Source organism: Camelus ferus, chromosome 16, assembly GCF_009834535.1.
Source record: "Camelus ferus isolate YT-003-E chromosome 16, BCGSAC_Cfer_1.0, whole genome shotgun sequence".
NCBI lineage: Eukaryota > Metazoa > Chordata > Mammalia > Artiodactyla > Camelidae > Camelus > Camelus ferus.
The window spans coordinates 7,406,605-7,431,767 of record NC_045711.1 but is presented as its reverse complement, the minus strand read 5'-3'; the positions used below and the strand labels follow the sequence as shown (position 1 = coordinate 7,431,767).

Here is a 25,163-nt window from a genome sequence, read left to right as displayed (position 1 = left end):
ATAATTGCCAAGATATGGAAGCGTCCTAAGTGCACATCAATAGATGAATGGATAAAGAAGATGTAGCATATATATGTAATGGAGTACAACTCACCCAAGTCTGTTTTCATTAAGTGTTAGTTTTCTTTTCCTGGAGCACAGAGCAAATACAGAGACTAGTGCAAAACAAGGCTCAGAAATTAGGTTAAAAGCCCAGTGAAGAAGTCCTTATTTTATAGATCAGAGGGAGCAAAATGGAACTCTGTTTTGAGGATTGTCCCCCATTTACCAATGTCCACACATAAAGCCACTCAATTTGAGCCCATACTCCATACTTCTACAAGAGTGAGGCGGGTGTCCAAAAATCAATATGGCATGGACCCTGTCCTTAAGAAGTTTAATTCCTTAAAGTTATAAAGAGGAAAATGGGATGTTAAGAATGGGTGTAGTAGATTTACAATAGCTAAGATATGGAAACAACCTTAAGTGTCCACCAATGGATTAATGAAGAAGATGTACACACACACACACATACACATATACATAATAGAATGCTACTCAGCCATAAAGAAAGATGAAATCTTGTCATTTGCAACAACATGGGTGGACCTTGAGGGTATTATGCCAAGTGAAATAAGAAAAATATGTGGAATATTTTTAAAAATTTAAACAAAATAAATGAACAAGCCAAATCAAATAAAAACAAACATATAGCTATGGAGAAAAGAGTAGTGGTTACCTGAAAGGAAGGTGGGTAGTGGGGGGAGAGTGAAATAGATGAACGGGTTCAGCTGTATGGTGACAGACAGAAACTAAATTTTTGGTGATGAGCACACTGCAGTGTGTACAGAGGTAGAAATAGTGTTATACACATGAAACTTATATAGTGTTGTAAACCAGTTACCTTAATAAATTTTTTTAAATGTGGGTGTAGTAGAAAAATGAAAAATGCCCTTCCCAAAAAAGCCAAATTTAGGCCTTTCTCTGAATGAAAGCTGTCTTTCTGCTTTTGCCCCTGTGGCTGGTTATTTTAATTCCATGAGGACCCAATAGGATTCAGAAAGCTGTGCTTTGGTCACACATCTTGGACCTTGCATGTGTAAATGAGACAGCTGATTCTGCTCTTTCCTGCTTTGTACCCTTTAGAAACATAAAATAGCTTGTCAGAGTTCTCTCCCTGCAGGCAAGAAAGGCATCACTCTGTTGGAAACAAAACAAAAATCTCAGCACCCCAAGAAGCTTCACAGGAAAAGAGCTCTTACCCCTTGGAACAGGTGTCAGATGCTGCCTATTCCCAGACAGGAGTGTGGGGTGGCAGTCCCAACCTTCAGATCACTAATTGTCACTTGCTTTTGAGTCTCTGCTATTGTTCAGTATTATCCATTGCAGTGTTTAATGAACAAGAATTATCACCTGGACAGTTTCTCTTCAAAAGTAGTCTAAAGCAAGTGAAAATCCCTGTGGACATCTTGTAACTCAAGGATATGGCAGTATTCTAAAGAAAAAGGAAAAGTGAGTTTGTCTGAATCAATGACCAATGTTCCTATTTTTAGTCCAGTGTCTTCAAAGTGCCCATTCATAAAACCCAGATAATCATAAAATAAAATGTAATGATAATGTAAAATAATAAAATATAATAATAATAAAGCCCAGATAATCCTGTGTAGGCATGGAGCTCTTTCAAGCCATAAGGAGTAGTGGATGTGAATGTCTTGCCATATATAGAGTCAACATTTAGGTTTCTGTTGGTCAACCCCTGACTCTGCCATCCTTGTTGCAGTCAAGTCCACAGATGCCTACAGGCTGTATGTACGCTGTGCCAGTTTCTGGACCAGCCCTCCCAGACGGTGTCTACTTCATAAATGAACTTTTGCTCCAGATTCCCTCACTGTGCCACTTCTGCCTCCTAAAGGGGTTTACATACTTCATTCTATTTTTTTTTTTTGAAAAGTCAGTTTACAGTGTTGCATCAATTTCTGGTGTACAGCATGATGTTTCAGTCATCCATATACATACATAGATTCCTTTTCATATTTTTTCGTTACAGGTTACTACACGATATTGAATATAGTTCCCTGTGCTATACATTGAAACTTGTTTTATCAATTTTTTATATAGTAGTTAGTATCTGCAAATCTATCTCCCAATTTATCCCTTCTTACCCCCTTCCCCTCTTGGTATCCATAAGTTTGTTTTCTCTGTGAGTCTGTTTTGTAAATATGTTCATTCCTGTCTTTTTTCTTCTTTTTTAAGATTCCAGGTATAAGTGGTATCATATGGTATTTTTCTTTCTCTTTCTGGTTTACTTCACTTAGAATGACAATCTCCAGGTCCATCCATATTACTGCAAATGGCATTATTTTATTCTTTTTATGGCTGAGTAGTATTTCATTGTATAAATATACCACAACTTCTTTATCCAGTCATCTGTCGATGGAACACTTAGGTTGTTTCCATGTCTTGGCTATTGTAAATAGTGCTGCTATGAACATTGGGGTGCATGTCTCTTTTCAAATCAGAGTTCCTTCCAGATACATGCCCAAGAGTGGGATTGCTGGGTCATATGGTAAGTCTATTTTTAGTTTTTTGAGGAATCTCCATACCATTTTCCATAATGGCTGCACAAAACTACATTTCCACCAATAGTGTAGGAAGGTTCCCTTTCATCCACACCCTCTCCAGCATTTATCGCTCATGGACTTTTTAATGATGGCCATTCTGACTGGTGTGAAATGATACCTCATTGTAACTTTGAGTTGCACTTCTCCAATAATTAGCAATATTGAGCATTTTTTCATGTGCCTATTGGCCATTTGTATGTCTTCATTGGAGAATTGCTTGTTTAGGTCTTCTGCCCATTTTTGGATTGGTTTTTTCTGTTGTTATTAAGCTGTATGAGCTGTTTGTATATTCTGGAAATTGTCAGTCACATCATTTGCAAACATTTTTGGCTATGCCGTATTGTCTTTTTGTTTTATGGTTTCCTTTGCCATGAATAATAGTTTGTAAGTTTAGGTCCCATTTGTTAATTTTTGCTTTTATTTCTATTTCCTAGGTAGACTGCCCTATGAAAACATTGATAAGATTTATGTTAGAGAATGTTTTGCCTATGTTTTCTTCTGGGAGGTTTATAGTGGTCTTATGTTTAAGTTATTAAGCCATTTTGAGTTTATTTTTGTGTATGGTGTGAGGGAGTGTTCTAACTTCATTGGTTTACATGCAACTGTCCAACTTTTCCAACACCACTTGCTGAAGAGACTGTCTTGTCTCCATTTATATTCATGCCTACTTTGTTGAAGATTAATTGACCATAAGTCTGTGGTTTATTCCTGAGTGTTCTATTCTGTTTCACTGAGCCATATGTCTGGTTTTGTGCCAATACCACACTGTTTTGATTACTGTAGTTCTACAATATTGTCTTAAGTCTAGGAGGGTTATCCCTCCAGCTTCATTCTTTTTCTTCAGTATCGCCTTGGCAATTCTGGGTCTTTTGTGATTCCATTAATCTTAGGATGATTTGTTCTAGTTCTGTGAAAAATGTCCTGGGTAATTTGATAGGGATTGCATCAAATCTCTAGATTGCTTTGGATAGTATGGCCATTTTAACAGTATTAATTCTCCCAGTCCAAGAGTGTGGAATGTCTTTCCATTTCTTTAAATAATTTTTCATTTCTAATCAGTGTTTTGTAGTTCTCAGCATATAAGTCTTTCACCTCCTGAGTCAGGTTTATTCCTAAGTATTTTATTTTTTTTGATACAATTTTAAAAGGGATTGTTTCTTTACTTTTCTTTTCTGTTATGTCATTTATAGTGGTGTACTTCATTCTTATTTCCTGGTGATGAATGTTATCTAAGTTATCCCTGAGAAATCTATTCCCCTCTGACACTATACCCTGCTGGTCAAGATACATCTACCTTTAGAGTCTATCTGAGCAACCACCTAGCATTTATCCAGTGGTGTAATGGTAAACATTTAAAATTGGATCTCTAGGCTACAAAGCATACACACAAACACTCTTAAGTCTTTTATAAAATTTTACTGATAGAAAGGATGTGTAGCACACAATTTACAAGGAATAATAAATACACCATACTCTTTTTTATAAATTCTTCATAGCCTATCAATTCTCCCAAAATGCTTTTACTTTCATAGAATTACAGACAAGTGTAGTTACCATGTAAACATTGGTTGATATTTTCATTTAGTTTAAGGAAGTAAAAGAAAAATGAAACAATACAGACTTATATTAGAACTTCACTCATTCATCAGTGACGTTCTTTGTTGAATCAAGCAATAGTTTTCAAGTACAGGGAGAATATTTCCTCAATTTTTTGTGTGCTTTTGCTGATTTCTATGGTGCATATATTCCCACCATGGCCAATTTAAAGCTACCAATGTGATGTCACTAAACAGATTGGGATGAGATGTATAGTAGTACATCATTATATGTTATTTCCACCATACAGGAAAAATGGATATTATTAATACTCTCAAGAGCATGATTAATAGTAAAATGAAGTAAACTAGGCAGTGAGGAGTTCTGAGTATTTACTGTCTCTTTTTTAATGTAACTTATTTGTTTATACAATTTAATTTTTGATGATGGCTGTTTAACTACCAGCTCACAAAATTCTTGAAATTTCAACAAACAGCTCTTGCGAGCCATATGGGTCACCTCCAGCATCTGTTGCATTTGTCCCACCTAAGTGTGGATGGAGCCAAACTCTAACTCTTCTTCTCCCTATTTGTGCTGCCTCTAAAAGCCACCCTATCATGCCAACTAGATGTGACATGATGAGGGGATTTTGCACTCTACTTTGTAATAAACGTGAGACGTTCCCAACTCTTAAATGTTCTAGGAAAACAAGTAGGTGAATCTAGTAAGGAAAAATATCAAGAAAAAAATGATCTCTATATGATCTGGGGCTTCAGGATCACTTATGCATCTAATAACTCCCCTAGTGCAGATCATTTAGATCTTCTCATCCCCAAACTGCAGAGATTACTGGAGGAATTTTTATTCAAAGTCACCCCTGGTTAGATGACTGAAAAAGTATGAGAGGTGCAGCTCCATGAATCTCACTGGAGACATTAGCTGGCAGCAGCTGGGCCTCTGGAAGACTGGTATTCATTCAATAAACATTTCACACCAGACATGGAAGAAGAGAAAGAACAATTAGTAGTAGTTAGAATCACAAAAATGATAGTATTTTCTATCTAGAAAGCCAAGAGGATCAAGAAAGAGATAAATTTAGAGTAGGAGCCACAATAGGGTGAACAATTAGGAGAGGAATAAAGAAGCAAACAGATCAGATTGTAGAGCTGACTTGTTACTTAACAGTATTTACATACTTTGCAAAAACCTGAACACAGCATTTATGCATCATGTCTGTATCTGTATGCAGCTTTGTCATATGGCAGGCAAAACTAAGACAGTACACAATGTACAGAGGTAGGGCCATATTATTTTGTGGACGGCAGAATCTGACCACAAACAAATACAGCTTTTCAATTCCAACTGTGCCTTAAATCTTCTAGAAGTAGTGGGTGCAGGAGGGCTCCACTAGTGTCCAAAAAAAGAGAGGGGGAAAAAAGCCATTTGCCCTTAATTTAAATCATTGTTTTTCTAGGGAAATTTAATTTGGGGAAAAAAATGTTTTTCTAATTAACTAGAAGACTGTGTGCTATGCAAACAATAAAGATTCTTGTTTGAAAGTAATGCATGCCCCTGCTCCTAGAACTACCAAGGGAATTTAAAATAAAAAATGCAGCGGCTCCAACCTCCTATTTTTCCAGAGCTAAACAGAATTCCCAGATCCAGAGCTTTTACGTCAGTTCCCAATTTAAAACCTATCAAGTGTTGAGCAGACTGACGCTTCAGTAAGACACATCCTCTCATCTCTAGAAGTGACTGTATTTGATCTTTCTCTGGGTTTCACGGCCTGTCCCTCTCTCCTCCTTTCTTCCTCTTGTGCTATGGCTGGCCTGAAAGGTTAAAAACTTCACAATTAGATGGAATCAGAGGAAGATTTCATAATGCTCCGGTGCTGTGCTGGGCAGTCTAGCCAAATTCCATTCACTAGCTAAGGCGCCTGAATGAGTGTGGCCAGTAAGAATGCTATTTTGGTTCCACAAAAGTGCTGATAGGGAATAGGAAATAAACTTTCATTTTGGGGGGTTCCTCAGGGCAGTATGGACAAGTGAAGAGTCTGGGATGTTGGGAATCTGTAAACCAGGAATTAATCCCTACTTCAACTACTTACTGGGCAACTCAAACAACTTCCATTCTCTTTTGACTGTATTTTGTTTATTCTAACAGTTTTCTTAGTCTTTGTGTACCAATGTCAGATTTCTATCTACCTTAGTTTTCAGGCATTTCAAAGTCATGAACCAGGTATTTAATTCATCCAACATTTACTGAGCTACCTATACTGTGCTAGGTGCTGTGAGAGATGCTTTGGAAACTGGTATTAATACAGCGTGGTCCAGGCTCTCAAAGAGCTTATAGACTAAAGAGGAGACAGATCTCTTAAATACAAAACAATAAAGCAAGCACAACATAAGAGATATATTAAAATTTCTATGGGAAAATTGGCAAGAGAGCTTCCCTTGGAAAGCCAAGAAAATCACAGAAAGGAAGAGTCCTTGAACCAGGCCTGTCTGAATGAAAGGGGAGAAGATTTCAGGGAAGGAGAGCATACCAAAAGGGAAAACAGCATAAGCCACGGGTCTGAGGTCAAGTGACTGGTGAGGATAAGGTGGGAAGTCTGGGTAGGGCCTGGGCAAGAGGCAAGAGGTACCTTTGCAGTCTGTCCTCCTGATGTGTGAGGAGGATAAAACAATGCTGGGCTTTGAGGCATGTGAGATTAGAGGGAGAACTTGGACAACAGCAGGTTTTAGATTTTTTTTAACCAATTGAATAGAAATGAGACACTGCTGCAATGTTCTCTCTTTATGCGTTTACGTCTGCACAGTCTTCACCTCTCACAACGCTGGCCTGAACCTGCAGTGTCATCAGCTAAAGCAGGGTGTGCTCATCACACACCACATCATGGGCTTGACATTCACTTGCACTTGAGACTAAAGTCTCTGTGCATCCTAACACTTCCAGCCATGAATTTTCTACTCCTCTCACTGATCCTGTGACATTTCTCCTCACATTACAGACCGAAGGTGACAAGGCCAGACCTTCAGGACCTCTTTCTCTTCCTGTGCTTTCAGCCTGTGGTTTATATAGCTGCCATCCGGAAAATGGTGATGGTTCAACTAGAACTCTCTTGCCCAACTGACTCTACATTTCTAAAGCTTAGATAAAAATGAAAATACCTGTTAAAATAACAAAGCATCACATTCAAAATATTCATAGTTATTTGATATAAATGCAGTAAATCACGGTTTGACCCAGAGCCAAATTTTAAGAAATACTAACACCTATGTTTGGTCTGGTACCTTTCCTTCTAATGTTCAACTGCTATGAGCCATTGCATGATTAAACCCTGCTTCTATTTCCCAGACCTAAGTAGAAACAGTTGCCCTGATCTTTATCTTAAAATTATAAGTCATATAGTTTTAAACTTCATATACATGGCTCCAGCCCTTCAGGGATTTAGAGCAGACTTATAAGTGATTTTCTCATGGCTTTAATATTAAGTCTTTAAACTACCTACACATAACTTTCCAGAGAGACCATGCTAAGTTGCCTTCTTAGAATTCCCAACTGACTCTCAAAGTGATTCCTGCTCACTCTGTTTCCCTCCCTCATTCCTTAAATGACCAGAAACTCCTTTCTTCATGTCAAAAGAGTCCACCAATCCAAAGAAATACATAGAGGGAGAAAACTATAGGTTCCCCCCAAATAGAGTGGCCATTCCAACATGGAGAATTTTTGTCCTCCAGTGTAAATCTTCTCTTTCTCTAACCCACTCCCCCTTTGAAACCCAGGTGTGTTATAAGATCTACTTGGACTTAAATGCTTAAAACTGCCTATTAACTCCTAAGGCAAGCCCATACCTCCTTGCAAACCTGTTTCTATTTCAAGAAGCCAGTCCTTATTTTCCACCTGAATCATGCTTTGTAGAACGTATGTCAATAGTATACAAACAGTTTTTATTCAAAAATAGTTTCTTCAGAAATTTTAAAGATTGCATCTTTGAGCAACTTTTCATTAATCACTTGTCACATAATCTGGTCTTGTTCCCACTAACCCTTAGCTCTTCTTTTGCGGATATCACCCAGAGTCCTTAGCTGAAGTCAGAAGATGCTGATGCCCAGCCTGAGGCTGAGATCTCCACCACCACAGTCAGCCATGCATGTCTCAATGGCAACCCAGGATATTTCTGTTTATGGAATTTTCCTATGCTCTTTGCTCTTTCTAGATGTCCTTGGATATGTGCTACGATTGTCATTTTGTCTGTGCAATTCCTCAATGATTGAATTTTTTTCTTTAGCTAAAATAATGTGCAATATTATTCTCTGATTACAAACCCTCTCCAATTTAACTTTAAGAAACTTGGCTTTTTCAAGAGCTAGGAGCTTATAAGCAGAATAAGACATTTTGGAAAAAACTGTACATATATATTAAAATACATACATATGTATGTTTTCAAATATGTATTTATGATGAGATATAGGCTGCATTTGAGAGTTAACATATAACCTTAATCAAATTAATCTAATTAGATTTTACAATATGCCTGAGAGCTTCATAGGTCAAGAATCTGGAGAAAGAGAAGATTCACATGGAAGAAAAATACTCCATGTTGGAAAACTAGTCTATTCTGGATGTGTGTGTGGGTGTGCATGTGTGTGTGTATGTGTGGATACGCATACAATAAAACAGATATATTTGATTTGTAAAATATTTAGTAAGCATCTTCTATGCACTAGGCACACAGATTCACGTACTAGAGGGGAAAAAATGATTGACACATTTCCTATTCTCAAGTTTCTCACAACCTAAGAAAGAGATACATGCAATAAAGCATAATATGTGTGTAATAAATCTTGTTTTATATGAATAAAGGACTTTGGGAACCAGAAACAGGTGTGTTTAATTAATTATTCCTGAGGAATTTAGAGTTGGCTTTGCTAGTTCTTAAAGGATTAGTAGGGCTTTGATAAGCAAAGGTTGGACGATGAGCAAAAAGACAGAGGCAGAAAAGTACACAGAATGATCAGGTAGCAGGGATTTACAGAACAAGGACTTTGCTTCAGGAAGTGGCAGGAGATAAGGATAGTTGCAGAGGGAGGATGGGACTAGATTATGAAGGTCCTCGAACACCTTGTTAAGATTTCATTTTATTTTGAAATCAACTGGACACTATGAAAAGATTTTTAAGAGGAGAACTAAATAAGTAGATGTGCATTTTAAAACTATAATTCAGGCCATAGTAAGACAATTGTATATAAGGAAAAGGAGATGAACAGAAAAGTCAATTGAGAGAGTTTATCATTAGGCCTATAAGAAAATCAATTGCAGAGCTGACGTTCATGATGAGAAAGGTCTGCTCTAGAGTAGTTTCACTGTTAGGGAGAGAGGGAAACCTGTGGGAGACTTTTAAAAACAGAGCCTACTCGGTTTAGTACTCAACTGGTTGTGAGGAGTTAGGGGAAAACAAGAGGCCAGGATGCTCTGAGATCTGGGGCTGGTTGACTGGATGTGTGGGAGTGCCATGATCTAAAATTAGGAAAACAGAAGAGAAACATATTTTGGTAAGGAGAAGCACTTAGTGGACACCCAGTTGGAGTGGGGGACACTCAGGTGGAAATTTACAGAAGGAAGTTAGAGCTCCAGAGAGAAGCTAGACCTAGAATTACAGTTTTAAGAGTCATACCTGGAGCCATAAAAGTGGATAAGGTCACTACCCGGGGCAAGCATGTGGAATAAAAAAAGAGCCAAACCCTCAAGGAATATCACATCAAAGGAAAAAGAAAACGATGAACCAGGGAGAGCCTGAAAAGAGGGGAGCAGGAGCTAGGAGAAGCAGAAGAGAGGGTGCAGCGGAAACCAAGGGGAAAGACGGTTGCAAAAAGCAGGGGAGGCCAAAGTGGGCGAGACTTGCCCGAGAAGAGACTGCTGTGGATGATCAAAGGACTAGGGATTTTAGGGGAGCAATGTCAAGAGAGTGAGCAGAGCAAGCTAGATTCCCAGGAGCATAATGAAGAGAAGCAGAGAATGCAGGGGCAGCAACTCGAAAGCAGAGGGATTGTGTGACTCTAGGGGAACAGCAGGATTTAGAGATGGTTTGGCTTAATTCTGAGGTATGTAAGTGTCACAGAGAATATAATTTAAATCTTAAGATCTATAGCTTGTCATCATGAGGTTTAGAAATATGCAGGCCTTGTCTTCCATGTGACTTAAACTCCTGCTTCATTTAGGATTGCTTCAAATCCTGCCATGTGTAAACTGTCACTTAAGACACTTTTTACTGATGATACACAATTTATCTTTCTTGACCATGTTTTTTTCCAACCAACGGAAAATGTTATGAAAGAGCATGGTCTCACAGTAAGATGGGGTGTTACAATCTGGGTATTAGATTTAACTGCGAATGAATACCCACTTTGGGGATGTCAGTTATGGGGGAGCACTGAAGAGGTCAGCCACAAATCCCAAATTCTCTAGCTGAAAAGAAGCCAATGAAAAGGCCTGGAAGATGGTGTCAGGGAGGAGAAGGAAACCCAAGGGAGCAGTGATTCCAGGAAGAGAGTGATTCCAAAAGGAGTCAAATTATGTCGAAGGAAATGAAAGGAGGCTTCTTCATCTGGGAGGAGAATGTCCCTGGGATCTTGAAGTAGAACCCTCAGTAAATTGGTGAAACAGAAACCAGATATGGGGAACAAACAGAAGGTAACATCCTAATGAACCCTTCACTTCTCACATGCAATAATTAATTTATATTCTATATATAATTAATTTTTATATGTAGTGTGCCTGAGCATGTATGTCTGTATGTGTGTATGTGTGTGTGTGTATATATATATATACACACACACACGTATGTATATTTAAGGTATTAATTACTGTTGAATGATTACCTTTTCTCTGCTCGTTTTAAAAAACAATTGTGAACTTGGAAACTGACTTGTCATCCCAAGAATTGTCAGATGTGCCAATACAGGGAAAAGCGGGTAAACTTACTGCTTCTGAGAGAGACTGTATGCTGGAGTTTCTGTGATGTTTCTTGATAGATGACTATTCTCTCTTTCTCTTTTCCTCCCTCCCTTCTCCCCTCTCCCCCTTCTATCCAGTGGAATGGAGCATGTCTAAAGACTTTTGTCCTTTGGCTGGAGAAATCATCATGGAAAACCTGCAGACCCTGAGGTGCATAATCACAGGACTTACAACGGTAAACACCAAATCCTTCCATTAGACTTCCCATTCCCCTGCCCCTGATGTTTGTGCTGGGATATTGGTAGCAAATGCCTACTCTGGAAGCAACAGCCAACGCCCAGTCCTCTGGCAACAACTGCCACTCGTTAAGTGTGATATGTCTGGTATCCATAATCTGAACCCCACAAAGGAGTGAGCAGACAGCATGAACCACTTTGTAAGCTGCCATGTTCTACAGAGATCAGAAAAAGACTGGCCTCATGCAAGCCTTGAAAGCTGCTGCTTTCTGGATCACAGTCTAATCTTCGGAGGGGATCAAAGGCTCTAAGAGATCCAATTCTGACTCCCTGTCTGACAGTAAAAATAATAGCCCGATCTAACCCTCACCCCCACAGCTTCGGTTGAGATCAGTCATCAATTGGAATCACACAATTTCCTGAGAGAAATCCTTTTCCCTTGATTAAAAAAAAAAACTGTCTAAATATCCTTTCACAAAAAAGAAACTATATATGGTGGTGCTCCATTTCTCAGTAACCTGAACCAATTTAAACTGTAAATGAAAAACTGGAACAAACCATGCTTATTTGTTTAACCAATCTAAACTTAAATGTTCATTATTTGTAGAACTATAAACCATATGAGCATATAAAATGCAAGAAATAAAGACAAAGAGCAAATCATTTCACACTTGAACAAACCCTATATTTCCTTAAACAATTAAATGTAACAAAACTGGATCATCAAAATCTTTTTTTAATTGAAAAACATTTTAAGTAAGCTTAACTCAAACCTGTATCTTTATCCAATTCAAATAATTAATATTTTAAGGCCTTCATATGTGAGAGGTACAGGAGAATTTTATTGTTGTTCTTCTAAAAGATCAGGCAATTAAAACAGTTATCTGTAAAGCATACTCCTGAAACCCAGCATTAAAAAGCTGCATTAGTTGTATCTCTTCAAGTTTGAACCAGCTTATTCCAATAAAATTCTTGGTGGTTCGGTCACCACCACAGAATCTTAACTTTTAGTCTTACTTACACGTCTACACCAGGGGCCAAAACTGTGGATTAGCAGAACAAACAAACCCCTGAGTGGGTGGCCCCCAGAGATGCTATCGACAGAAGACTGATTCCCAACCCTATAGCTCACATGATGGAAGACGGCCAGAGAGAACCCTAAGGAATTTCCACTGCTTAAAAGAAAAAGTGATATGGTGATAAAAAAGGAAAACTCTCCATAGAGAGTTTCTCTAATATTTGAACTAATTTTTATAGGGATTAAGTTTTTCCACTTGGTTGTCCAATGAGAGCAACACAGACATTATCCTAATCACATAAAAGCCTAGAAGTAGATTTACACTTCTACAGAATCTCCATAACCTTGAGGTGCACAGAAACCCATCTTTAAAGTTATGAAAATGAAGTTTATAATATGGTAAAGCCAATATTATTAAATCCTGAGGAAAGACTCCACAGATTGCATTTTTTTTTAACTTCAAACACCATTTTGCAAGCAATGCTTTGAAAGTGCTGACTTCTAAAATGCTCCTTTGGGTTCATCAGAAAAAAAATTCCTCAAAGCAAAAATATAAAACTATACAGATAAACCTCCTAGAAGAAAACACAGGCAAAACATTTTGACATAAATCTTAGCAATGTTCTCCTAGGGCAGTCTACCCAGGCAATAGACATAAAAGCAAAAATAAACAAATGGGGTCTAATTAAACTTACAAGCTTTTGCACAGCAAAGAAAACAAAACAACAATCTACAGAATGGAATAAAATATTTGCAAATAATGCAACTGAGAAAGGTTTAATTTCCAGAATATATAAACAGCTTATCCAACTTAATAACAACAACAAAAAAAACACAACCCAACCCAAAAAGGGGCAGAAGACCTAAACAAGCAATTCTCCAATGAAAACATACAGATGACCAACATGCACATGAAAAAATGCTTAATGTTGCTAATTATCAGAGAAATGCAAATCAAAACTACAATGAGGTATCACTTCACACCAGTCAGATGGCCATCATTAAAAAGTCCATGAACAATAAATGCTAGAGAGGGTGTGGAGAAAAGGGAACCCTCTTACACTGCTGGTGGGAGTGTAGTTTGGTGCAGCCATTATGGAAAACAGTAATGGAGAGTCCTCAAAAAACTAAAAATAGACTTAACATATGATCCAGCAATCCCACTCCTGGGTATATATCTGGAGGGAACACTAATTTGAAAGGATACATGCACCCTAACGTTCATAGCAGCACTATTTACAGTAGCCAAGACATGGAAACAACCTAAATGTCCATCAATAGATGACTAGATAAAGAAGTTGTGATATATTTATACACTAGAATACTACTCAGCCGTAAAAAGAATAAAATAATGCCATTTGCAGCAACATAAATGGACCTAGAGCTCTTCATTCTAGATGAAGTAAGCCAGAAAGAGAAAGAAAAATACCATATGTTATCACTCATATGTGGAATCTGAAAAAAAGGGGATACTAAGGAACTCTACAAAGCAGAAACAGGTTCACATAGTAAGCAATCTCATGGTTACTGGGGGAGAGAGGGCGGGGAAGGGATAAATTTGGGAGTTTGAGATTTGCAAATGTTAGCCACTATATATAAAAATAGATTTAAAAATAAATTTCTTCTGTATAGCACAGGACACTATATTCATTATCTTGTAACAACCTTTAATGAAAAAGAATATGAAAACGAAAATATGTATGTATATGAATGACTGGGATGTTGTGCTGCACACCAGAAACTGATACATCGTAACTGACAATACTTCAATTTAAAAAAAAAACATAAAACATTTTAAAATATCATAAGCAAACAAACAAAAAAAAACCCTCCTTAATTCTTTTTTTTAATTGAAGCTTATTTATTTACAATGTTTTTAGCTTCGGGTGTAGAATGTAGTGAATCTATATTTTTATAGATTACACTCCATTTAAAGTTATTATAAAATATTGACTATATTCCTTGTGTTGTACTTTACATCCTTATGTCTAATTTATTTTATACCTAGTGGTTTGTACCTCTTAATCCTCTTCCCCTATCTTGCCCCTCTCCCCTTTCCCTTCCCACTGGTAACCACTAGTTTGTTCTCTGTATCTGTGAATTTATTTCTTTTTCGTTATGTTCACTTGTTTGTTTTATTTTTTAGATTCTACATATAAGTGATATCATACGGTATTTATCTTATTACAGTATTTTTCAATAAGCTGACTTATTTCACTAAGCATAAAATACCCTCTGGTTATTGCAAGTGGCAAAATTTCACTTTTTTTAATGGCTGAATAATAATCCATTATATATTATATATAATCCATTTATATATATATATATATATATAAAATATATATCTCACATCTTCTTTATCCATTCATCTGTTGATGGACACTTAGGTTGCTTCCATATATTGCCTATTGTAAATAATGCTGTATGGACACTAGGGTAGATAATATCTTTTCAAATTAGTGTTTTCATTTTCTTTGGATAAATACCCAAAAGTGGAACTGTTGGGTCATATGGCAGTTCTAGTCTTCTTCTTCTTCTTTTTTTTTTTTTTTTTTTTTTTTTTTTGAAGAACCTACATACAGCCACAACTCCTTAATTCTTAATGCTGTAAGACATTAAAGCATATAAACCATTGTTTTAATAATGGTTTTAAAACTGAAGTAACATCAAAGAATTAATTTTTAAAATGTTTGAATAACTGAGTAAAGGATATTTATTGCAGCATAAAATTACTTATTGTGCCAGGAAACAATGTGGAAACAATCTAAATGTCTACCAGTGAGGGATCAGTTAAATAAATGACTGTATTTATGCAAAGTGAAGTGCTATCAAGCCATTAAAAGAATGAAGAAGGCCTTTAAATACTAATCTGAAAAGGTGTTCATTATAACTTGTCAATTATATAAAGCAAGTTGATCAGCTAAAAAAAGGTGATCGTGGTTGGCACTGGGGAGGGGAAAACAAGGAGAAAGAGGTAAGGGTGAGAAATCACTGGTTTTGGTAAAGCTTACAGAACTATGACTTAAAAATTAGTGTATAACTGGGGGAGGTCAGGAAAAGCAACTATGATATTCTAATTTTGAAAAAAAGCACAAAGAAATGGAGAGGGCACCCCAAATGTTTATTATCACGTGTAAACATAACAGTCAAGGAAAACTAGAAAGCTAACGTATGGGTGGTGGAGTAGTTCATTTCCAAGGGATGGATGAGTTCACCAGACACAGGGTAAAGCTCCTAGAGTAAAAGTCATTAAATTCCCAATGCATCATTCTCTCTATTTTGATACTTTGCAGGGCCAACAGTATTTTGTTCAAGTCTCGGCTTATAACATGAAAGGATGGGGACCTGCTCAGACCACGACACCAGCATGTGCCTCTCCTTCTAGTAGGTGGTGGCTGTGACCTCTCTCAAGCCTGGCCAGGCTCCATCTCCAATTCCATCCTCAGGATGCCACTGCCATTCCCTCTCCCCACTGCTTGGGACTAACAAGACCTCCTCAGAGTAGCATCTGGCCACATAATGAACGATTCCTCTGCAGAAATGTTCCCCTGGGAGGCAACTCAGTGGAATGAAAGAAAAGGGAATTTGGAACCAGCAAGACTGAGTTTGATACCCATTATCCCTTTTATTAGCTGTGTGGCCTTCAAAATTTACTTAAACTCTCCGAGTCTTGATTCAACATCTGTAGAATGGGCCCAGTCATACCATTCACAGGGCTTCTGTCGGGATGTAATGAAGTGGCACAGTGGGACTGGCTGGCCCAGAGTATATGCAGTCCATTTTAGCTCTCACCTCCCCTTCCTCACCAAAAATCTTACATTCTGTCGGAAGAAAACCTTTCTTACTAACAGGCACTCTGCTATACTCTGCCACAAATAAAATCTATATTTGTAATAGTGGCTGAAAAACTCAGCAGGCCACTTCTAATTATTTGAAGATTAATAATTTATGGCTGATGTACTCTCTATTGCAGGTAATTCTGGTAATTATTAACCAGAAGAAACATCTCCACACACAAACATGATAGATTTTTCTGCATAATGAACCTATTGCACTGAATTATATATTAATTTTAAAATCTTCACTAATGTGATCATTTAAACAGGTATCATGCTTCCTGTGAAGGTGCAAACTGCTCCATCCTTTGTGGAACAGTTTGTCCTACTGTATCAACTGCTGCTGATACAGTAGGAATGCTGTAAGAACATTCATTTCTTTTTAGTCCCATAATTACATACCTGGTAATCTAACCTAAAGAAACTGATGTAGACACACAATCATGAACAAGTACGTGCACTGCAGCAGTATACTGATACAGTGAAATGTACGTGGTGGGGGAACAAATATCTAATATTAACTTAGTGGATAAAGTATGATATATACAGATCCAGACTGTACAAAATACAACCACTAAAATACAACCACTAAAAATGATGTTTAAAAAAACATTCATTGTATGGAAGACATTCTTACAGTATGAGTTTTATATACACAAATAACAGTTTTTTCATATAACATTTAAACAGAGTTTGACTATCAGGTGGGTGTGTCTGCATCTAACTCTTAAAATTTAACTGGCTATCTGGGTTATGAGTTTATGGTCTCTTTAGTTTCCTTTTTTATATATATTTATGTATTACTTTTCTAAGTATTATAACATCCCTTTACCCAGGACCAACCTTGTATCAGGTGGTGCATTATGGGTTTTCACATTCAGTGTCTCACTTAATCCTGACAACAGTCATTCATCATTGTTCCCACTTTGTGGACAAGCAACATCATGATCACCTGCATCACTATCAGCATCAGAGCTAACATTTATAAGACTCATTATATGCTACATGTTAGTCTAAGAACTTTACACGGATCAGCTCACTTAATCCGTTACTGACTAGGGAACTATTAATACAGAGGCACATGCATATATACATATATGCAGCCCAACAACAAAAATTAACAAGCATTGAAGTCAGGTCCAAACTCTATGTCTCTTGTTCTTAACACTATGCTGTCCTCCTCTATTAATAAGGAAATTGAGCTTCAGAAAGTACGTTGCCTTACCCAGGGTCACAACTCTGTACATGGCTGAGCCACGATTCAAGCCTGAGCTAGTCAAGACTCTGCTGGGGTAACTAGGGGCCTACTGGTGAACTGTATTATGCAGCACAATCAGACAGTCAAGCAGACTAAGTGTCAGCCAACCATCCCTGCCTGCCACCTCCGCTGGATTCATAGAGTTAAATCAGGCCATACAGACCCTTGGACCACTGATATCAGAGATCTCTGAGACTCCTGAGTCCCCTAGCACTTGATGATTTAACTATTCCAGTCTTACTTGGACATCTTTCTTACTGAAGACTTAGCAGAAACAAATACTAGGAATACTGTAAGATTAAGATACTAAGGGAACCAATCTCATTCCACGAGGTGGGGGGAGGGGTATGTATTTTTAAAGATGGAGGGATAGAAGGGACAGAAATGAAGAAGAAGGGAAAAAAAACAAACCAAAGAAAAGGCTAGTCTCAGTAGACCAGAAGACCTGAGGGTGGGGCAGGGAAACACACTCCAAATGGGTACCCCATGCAAATTCTGATCTGCATATGGATGCAGTTACTTATAAACATCAGATGTCCCAGTTCTACAGACTTCCAATTCTGTTCAGACACTCTCCCTCACAGCCCATTTGAAGAGCTCTCTCTATAATGAAAAGAACAGTTGTCCAAGACGGGGAAGAGTCACCTATTATTTGGTAATTAACACAGTAAATGGCAACACTTTCTAAAACAGCACAGCTGACTAGTAGGGGTATCTGGCAAAGAGCTGAAATCCAAACGTCATTACAGTTGCTGCAGACATGCCGTATCACTTGGATAGAACAATATTAAAACATTCTGGTTCTATTTATAAACAGCATGACATTGTGATGTAAGATATATCAGTATTCAGATATTTACTAGAGGACAATGTATTCTAGCATGACAGAGTAATTGGAAATTTGGTAATATGTTCCAGTAAGCTATAAAATTTTTTTTATTTTTACAAAAGGCCTTAATGTGTTTTTATAGACTTATGTTATATGGTATGGTACATAATAAGAGAAAAGGACCCAGACAGGCTTGTCTGAGTTACGATCAGGAAAGCCCTGATATCTCCAGTGAAAGTAAGCTCTGCATTGTGTTGCAACTGAAGTGTCTCATTACCAGAACAGTGAACTGTATTATGTGGCACAATCTGCTCTTTTCCTACCACACTAAGTATATTCCTGTCAGGTTCCTGATTTCTTAATATATTTTCAATTTTCTCCCTCATCCCTAAAGTCTCCTATTTTATTTAGTCGTCAGAGCCTTTCAAACATCTATGAGAAAAACTCATTCTTTCCAAAAACCTTGGCATCATGTCCAGTGCTCACTTAGGCTGCAATTTAGCATTAGCAATTTTCTAATGTATCATAAAGTCATCAGCTCAACCTGCCTCTGATGTAATACGGCTCAGCTAAAAGAGCCAGGTCCATTTTGTCTCCCCCTGCATTGACAGCAGTATTAACACTCATTAGAACGTATCAGCATGTTCAGGGCCACTTAGGAATTCAGCCACCCAGGAGTCTTACTCAAGCAAGACTTTGTTGCTCATTTGTCATGAGTACTTCAGATACATTCACCCAACTAAGAGAACAAACTCATAATGGCCTTTAGGAATTCATGAGAGCAATGTTTGTTCTCACTGTGCCAATACCAGGGACACTATCGATAATCCAAGGGTCACTCGGAGTTCATTTCCTCAAACATTTCCAAATTTCCCAATAAAAGTTCTTTCCGAGCCCATCCTACCTGAACACCATCATGCTTCTAGTCACAGTGCCTCACCAACATTTAACCAGCATCTCCAACATGCCCAGAATGATGCTTTACTTACATTACTTCTTTGAAACCTCACATAACTTTAAAAAGAGACTGCAAAAACTCACTTTACAGAGAAGAAACCTGAGGCAAAGAGAAATTAAGTAAGTTCTGCCAACAAGGAACAGAGTCTACAGAAAGCACCTATGCCAATTCCCTGTCTCCAGCGCTGACCACAACTAAGCCACACCACACAGACTCCAACCAAACTCTGACCCTCCTTCCCAAAAGAAAACAAAAACAAAAACAGGTCCATGGCATAAGGAAATGAGCACTATAAGGAGGATCATGAGACTATGCGATAGTCCCGGCTAGGCCATCAACAAGCCAAGTAGTTTAGAACTGGAACAGTTATCCCCAGGCCTCAGCCTTCCGAGAGGTAAGATGAAGGGCACAAGGTGGGAAGGAGGAAGGATTAGAATCTCTGAGGCCTTCCTCTTCAAAGGGGACCATCTGATAGGGTAAGAAATGACGTTTCCATACTCACCACTCAGGGACTTAACTTCCCATCAATGAATTCCCTTCTTTTTAAGTTATTACTTACATACCACTTGCCATGGGACACTGTGCTAGATAACTAATACATCTCTCATTTAATCCTCACGAAAATCCTGCAAGATAGATACTGTGTTCCTTTTTAAAACTAGGGAGTAGAAGCCCTGTCAGTGTAACCTGCCTTACAGACACTGAGCTAGGAATCAAAAGAGGCAGGGTTCATACCCAGGTTTATCTGACTCCAGAACCTGCGTTCTAACTGTGCTGCACCACCTGGCCTTGGATGGACCAACATGAAATGCTTTTACCAAACTTTAACTATCATGGTATCTGCTTAAGTTTCTAAACAAGGGAGACTCCATCTTTTAAAAGAACTCTAGGGGGAGGGAATTTGAAACTTGTTCAGTTAGAATTTAAACCTCAGATATACTCATGAACTAACTGGCTTTTCTAGAAAAGAATGTCTAGCATTTTTAGAGAAAGCATTTCAACCATGAAGCACTTTAAGTTGTTGCTTTTGAAAGATCCAGAAAGTAAAACCAGGGAAAAGAAAATAGAGGGAAGAAGGGATGGACTATGAAATGACTGACCTGCAGAAAGAAAAATCCAGAGTTGGAGACAGCAGAATTATAATCTTGACATTAGTCCCATACGGGTTATTACTCTTGATATCATTATAGCCAAATGGAATGAAAATAGAAGGGGGAGAAAAATCTCAGTGGGTATTGCAATTTAAATTTGCCATGTAAGCTAATACTGTATATTTAGAGACTGAGCAGACAGGGTGGTTGGTGGCTCAGAGTATGTGCAGGAGTTGCTGTGCCAGCTAACCAAAGCAGACATTCATTAGAGCAAAATGTAGATTTCCATTTCTTGGCATCTGACATGGGCTCTTTCCTTGGAAAGAAATGTCAATTTGGCCAAAAGTGTGAAACCTACAATAAAAGCATTGGGACTGTGGATTTCATCTAGTCTGCACATTCCCACTCCCTTCTTTCTTACCGTGGAAATCCAGTTGAGACCTGGTGTGCTGAGTGGAGAGGTGGCAGGGGAACTGATTAGGACACGGATGCTGAACAGGAGGGTAAGGAGCTGAGGGAGGGATAACTGGACTCCCCAATTCCCCATTTTCTTTTGGCTTCCAAGTACCATTTTCTCTTGCCCTAAAACTGCCCAATACAAGAAACCAACCACAATTACTGTTTTGCACAGGGCCTGAACGATGGCAGCTTCCAAACCCTTGGCAATGCCTGCTAGTTGTGCAAGTGCTGGGTGCTCATGCACAGAGCCTGTGGGTAATATGAGCAAAATTCGGCTCCTAAGGCAGGGCAGGGAAGAGGCCTCTCCTACTTGAAAATTTTACCCTTGTTTGTTTCTTTTGTTCAATAGACTGGAAAGACTATGACGACAGAGCACCCAGACACAAGGGACAGAGTGAAGTTCTGGAAGGTCTGCTGCAGCAGGTCCGAGCCCTTCATCAGCATTATAGTTGCCGGGGTAAGGATAAAAATCTGCGCTGGGCCATCGACTGAGGTCTCGGTGGCGCCGGTAATTTTAGCAGTTTCCTAACTGGGTCATACCTTCTCATTCATCAGGGAGGGAGAGAGATATTAATATTTGTACATCTGGAATCACTTTACAGCACTATCTTGCTTTAACCCTTCAGAAGAGACTTCCCTCTCCCTTTCTTCCCTTCCTCTCTCACCCTCTCTCCTTAAGAACAGTTTGAAAACAAGCACAAGTAAATATCGGTGACCACTGATTCCCTTCCCTTTGAATTGTCCCTTTACAAAATTTCTCAGTGTGCTGGGTCTTTGGGATATTCACCTTCAAACTTTTTACCTGCAAGTAAAATTCTGAGCATCCCTGAGGAAACTTGACCAATTATAACAGCAACAACAATATTAAACTTTTGTGTATATTTATAATAAAGTTTACACTCAATTTCACACCCACTATCTCTTTTTAATCCTCATTTTGGCAATTATCACTGAGGCTAAGTGACTTGACCAAGGTCACAATGCCAGGCAGAGACAGAATCAAGATACCAACCTAGGTTTTGTGTCTCCAAGTCCAGTCTTTCTGCCACACCTCATTTTTGTCTCCTCCTCTTATATCAGGATTGGGCACTGAATTTCATGCTCACCCTGAATTTGAATCTTCCCCTGTACTACTGCCCAGGTGGAAGGAGAATATGCCTTCTCTAGACCTTGCCAACTACACCCAGAAAATCTCTGAGAAGCTTTAAAAAGATTATTTTCTACTTGGGCTGTTCAAATGGGTCAGGGTCAGGTTTCTGATCTGTGTAATGATTTGTGAAGCAGGCACTTAGTTTTATTTGGAGAATTAAAGTTCCATAAAGTTTTCATTTTTCATGCCCCTTCACCCATCAGATCTCTAACTGCATTGTACTCTCCAGATTCAGGGCACCGCTGGACTAGCTAGGTAAGAAATCTATGGTTGAAACTAAGAGATGCTAAATGAATTTTGACTAGGTATAAAGAAGTCATACTTAGCATTAGCAAAAAGTTGTTCCCAACTTCTGTAGAGGTATAGCAACAGAGCCCTTCAGAAATGCTGGCTATAGCTATAAATGAGGGTGCGTATTTGCAAGAAAATAATGTTCTCCTAATGAGTGGTTCACTAGGAGATGTAAATATGCATGGAAGAGGCTGGAGAAGGAAACTGAAGTGAGATTTTATTCTCGGATCTCTAGGGAAACTTTACCCAGACCAGAGCCTTCAACATTCCACACTGACCAAAGTACACTCAGTTCTCAGCTACCAAGGGCCCATTTAACCAGGCCAGGATTATCTAGGCTCCTTTCTCTTCTTCTGCCTCTCCATCATTCCCCTGCCATTGGTTCCTGCATGGCAGGCGAAAGGAATAAAGCAACTGGAGAGATTATTCTTTGCAATTCATAAGTCGGCTTTCGCTTGGTCTTTATCAGAGGGGTAAAGCTTAAACTACTCATGAGAATGGATTCTTTTTTACATTATCTGACAATTTAGATGTTTTCCCCCATTACATTGGATTACATTCCATTAGTCAAGAAATGATTGTCTAGACAGGCCAATTATTTCCATGGTTTTCATTCAACTTTTATCATGTACATGTTTTCCCCTCATAGGGATGTAAATATACATACAATATCAGAAAGATGTAAGTAAGGCATAAGGTAAGACTTCCCAAAAGGGAGGAATATTTCACCTTAAAATGTACTTTGGACATTTAAACAGCACCCAAAGTGTGTTCCAAAGAAGAGTGGTTCTGTAAGATGCTCAGCTGAAAAAGGGTCTCTCGTCAAGTAAATATGGAAATTGTCGCATTCTACATCCCCTCTCTTGGAAATGTAAAATAGACACTAAAATATTAAAGACTCTAAAAAAGAGACATTTTGAATTTGGTTAAGCAAGCATTTTCCAAACTTATTTGGCCATTGTAAAACATTTTTCACAGAATTAGTGTTCCAAGGCACACTGTGGAACACTGACCCCTAATATGCCAGCATAAAAGAAATGACCTTCTAAGGTGATTTAACATGTCTAAGTCTAAAAGGATAAATGAAGGATAATTAGGTATTGCACACAGAAAACTACAAAGCTGTTATTTAAAATACTCAACTACATTGTGATTCTATGTGGTTTACAAATTTTATAATTAGATAAAACAATTACTTCAAATCCCAGTTCTACACTTGCTGTGTATCCTTGAGAAAAACATTTAACCTTTCTAAGCCATAACTTCCCCATCAGAAAAAAATCAGCACAGTAATAGCTATCTTTCAGGATTGCTATAAGAATTAAATAATGGATTAAACTCACCTGGCACAAGCACTGTGCAAACTCTAGTTTATTTTTTTTCCATTGTTCTTCCAAATGAAGAATGGGGTGATGTCCATCCTCAGCACTTTATATACGCTAGAATTAAAGTGTAATCATTAACTCCATTGTAATGAGCCTGGAGCTCTCAATAAATACACAGCATATTCTAAATGCAGAAGTAATACTAAAATACTCTTTCTCCCACCAAAGCCCTACATGGGAGATACCAAAATCCACATTACTTTCTGTATTCTGGGCTAAAGACCAGCCACAGCTAATCTACATGTTCAGTACTGGGATGAAAAGTCAATGGGGATGTTGAGCAGCCTTTATTGTTAACAGGGTTAATGCCCTGACATACATAATGAATTAGAAAGAAGCCACCTGTGTTCACTAAAACATCCCCTACATGAGTGAATTTCAATTATCATTCAATTTTTCAACTGGCAAACATTAACCGAAACACTGCCCACTATGTGTCAGGTGCTAGGCATACCAGTATGAATAAAATAAACTCCCTAAACTCCAAGCACTTAAAAGCTGAAGACCTACTACATTCAGAGTCCAGAAAATTAACCACTGCTCCAGAGCTCTGAACTAAGCAGAGACAGAAGCCACAGTGGTTCTTAGGAGAAAAGTAAATAAGTTTAGACCTTGTATCAGTCAACGTGGGCTATATTATGCTGCAGTATCCAAATGACCCCCCAAACATTAATTTCTCCCACATTATATGGCTATCACAGGTGAGCTGAGGGCTGTTCTTCTGGCTTGTCATGATCCTCTTTGTAGAAATATTTAAAACTCTTGAAGGTCTCACTGGACAAAACTTTACTTATGTCATTTACACTCAAAACTCATGGCAAAACTGGCCATGTTTGTCCCCCACCACAAGAGCTCCAAGAAGTGCAGTTCTACCACGTGTCTAGAATGGAGACCTGAAATATTTGACATTTTCATGGGCCCCTTTCCCAAATAGTCGTAGCATTTTTTTCTCTTTTTTCTAGTTGAATTTTTTTAGTTTAATCTTCATTTTTAATTAAGTTGTATGTGATGACCATACTCTGAAGCCAGACTATATGGGTTCAAATCCAGGCTGGACATTTACTAGCTGTGTAACCTTGAGCAAGTTGCCTACCTTCTTTCTCACCTGTAAAGTGTAGGTAAGAATTATATAAACCTGTCAGCCATTTGAGGGCTGACTGACTCAAAATAAGTAAAGCACTAAGAAGAGCTTTGTTATTAAAGGAAAAGCATTTTCTCCCATCCTCCATTTTCTATTCCCCAAAGGCTCAATTCTTTTGATATTTTCTCCGTATCTCTAAATAATGGACTATAAGCTAATTCATGATTTTTTTTAATTACAGTTATCTCACTTAATGAAGATGATTTCTCTTTTTTATCCCTCCACCCTCTTATATGCACAAACAACCCCTACCCCCTCATCCTCCAAATATACTGATACTGTAATTTACTAAGATCACTATTTGCTCCTCACATTATAATGATCACATAAATTCTACGATTATTTCTCTTTCCTGGATAACTTGTTTTCCCAATAGATAAAACTCAACTTTTAAATTTTTCTATATGGTTACAATTAA

At 38.1% G+C, this 25,163-nt stretch overlaps 1 protein-coding gene and 1 long non-coding RNA gene across 3 annotated transcripts in view; one reads left to right on the top strand and one right to left on the bottom strand.

The window, feature by feature from the left end:
* The window catches only part of ANKFN1 (ankyrin repeat and fibronectin type III domain containing 1), a 289,687-nt gene that overhangs the window by 207,086 nt on the left and 57,438 nt on the right, over window positions 1–25,163 (top strand). Inside the window, exons 8-10 of the mRNA XM_032498452.1 lie at window positions 11,231–11,328; window positions 15,641–15,731; window positions 21,128–21,235. Of these exons, the coding sequence (XP_032354343.1) occupies window positions 11,231–11,328; window positions 15,641–15,731; window positions 21,128–21,235 (297 nt within the window). The remainder of the gene's footprint in view (window positions 1–11,230; window positions 11,329–15,640; window positions 15,732–21,127; window positions 21,236–25,163) is intronic.
* The window catches only part of LOC116669280, an 85,674-nt gene continuing 64,539 nt past the window's right edge, over window positions 4,029–25,163 (bottom strand). For both annotated transcript variants that reach the window (XR_004326638.1, XR_004326637.1), the window contains 2 exons: window positions 23,563–23,658; window positions 4,029–5,101 (listed from right to left, as the gene is read on the bottom strand). This is a non-coding gene — a long non-coding RNA (uncharacterized LOC116669280). The remainder of the gene's footprint in view (window positions 5,102–23,562; window positions 23,659–25,163) is intronic.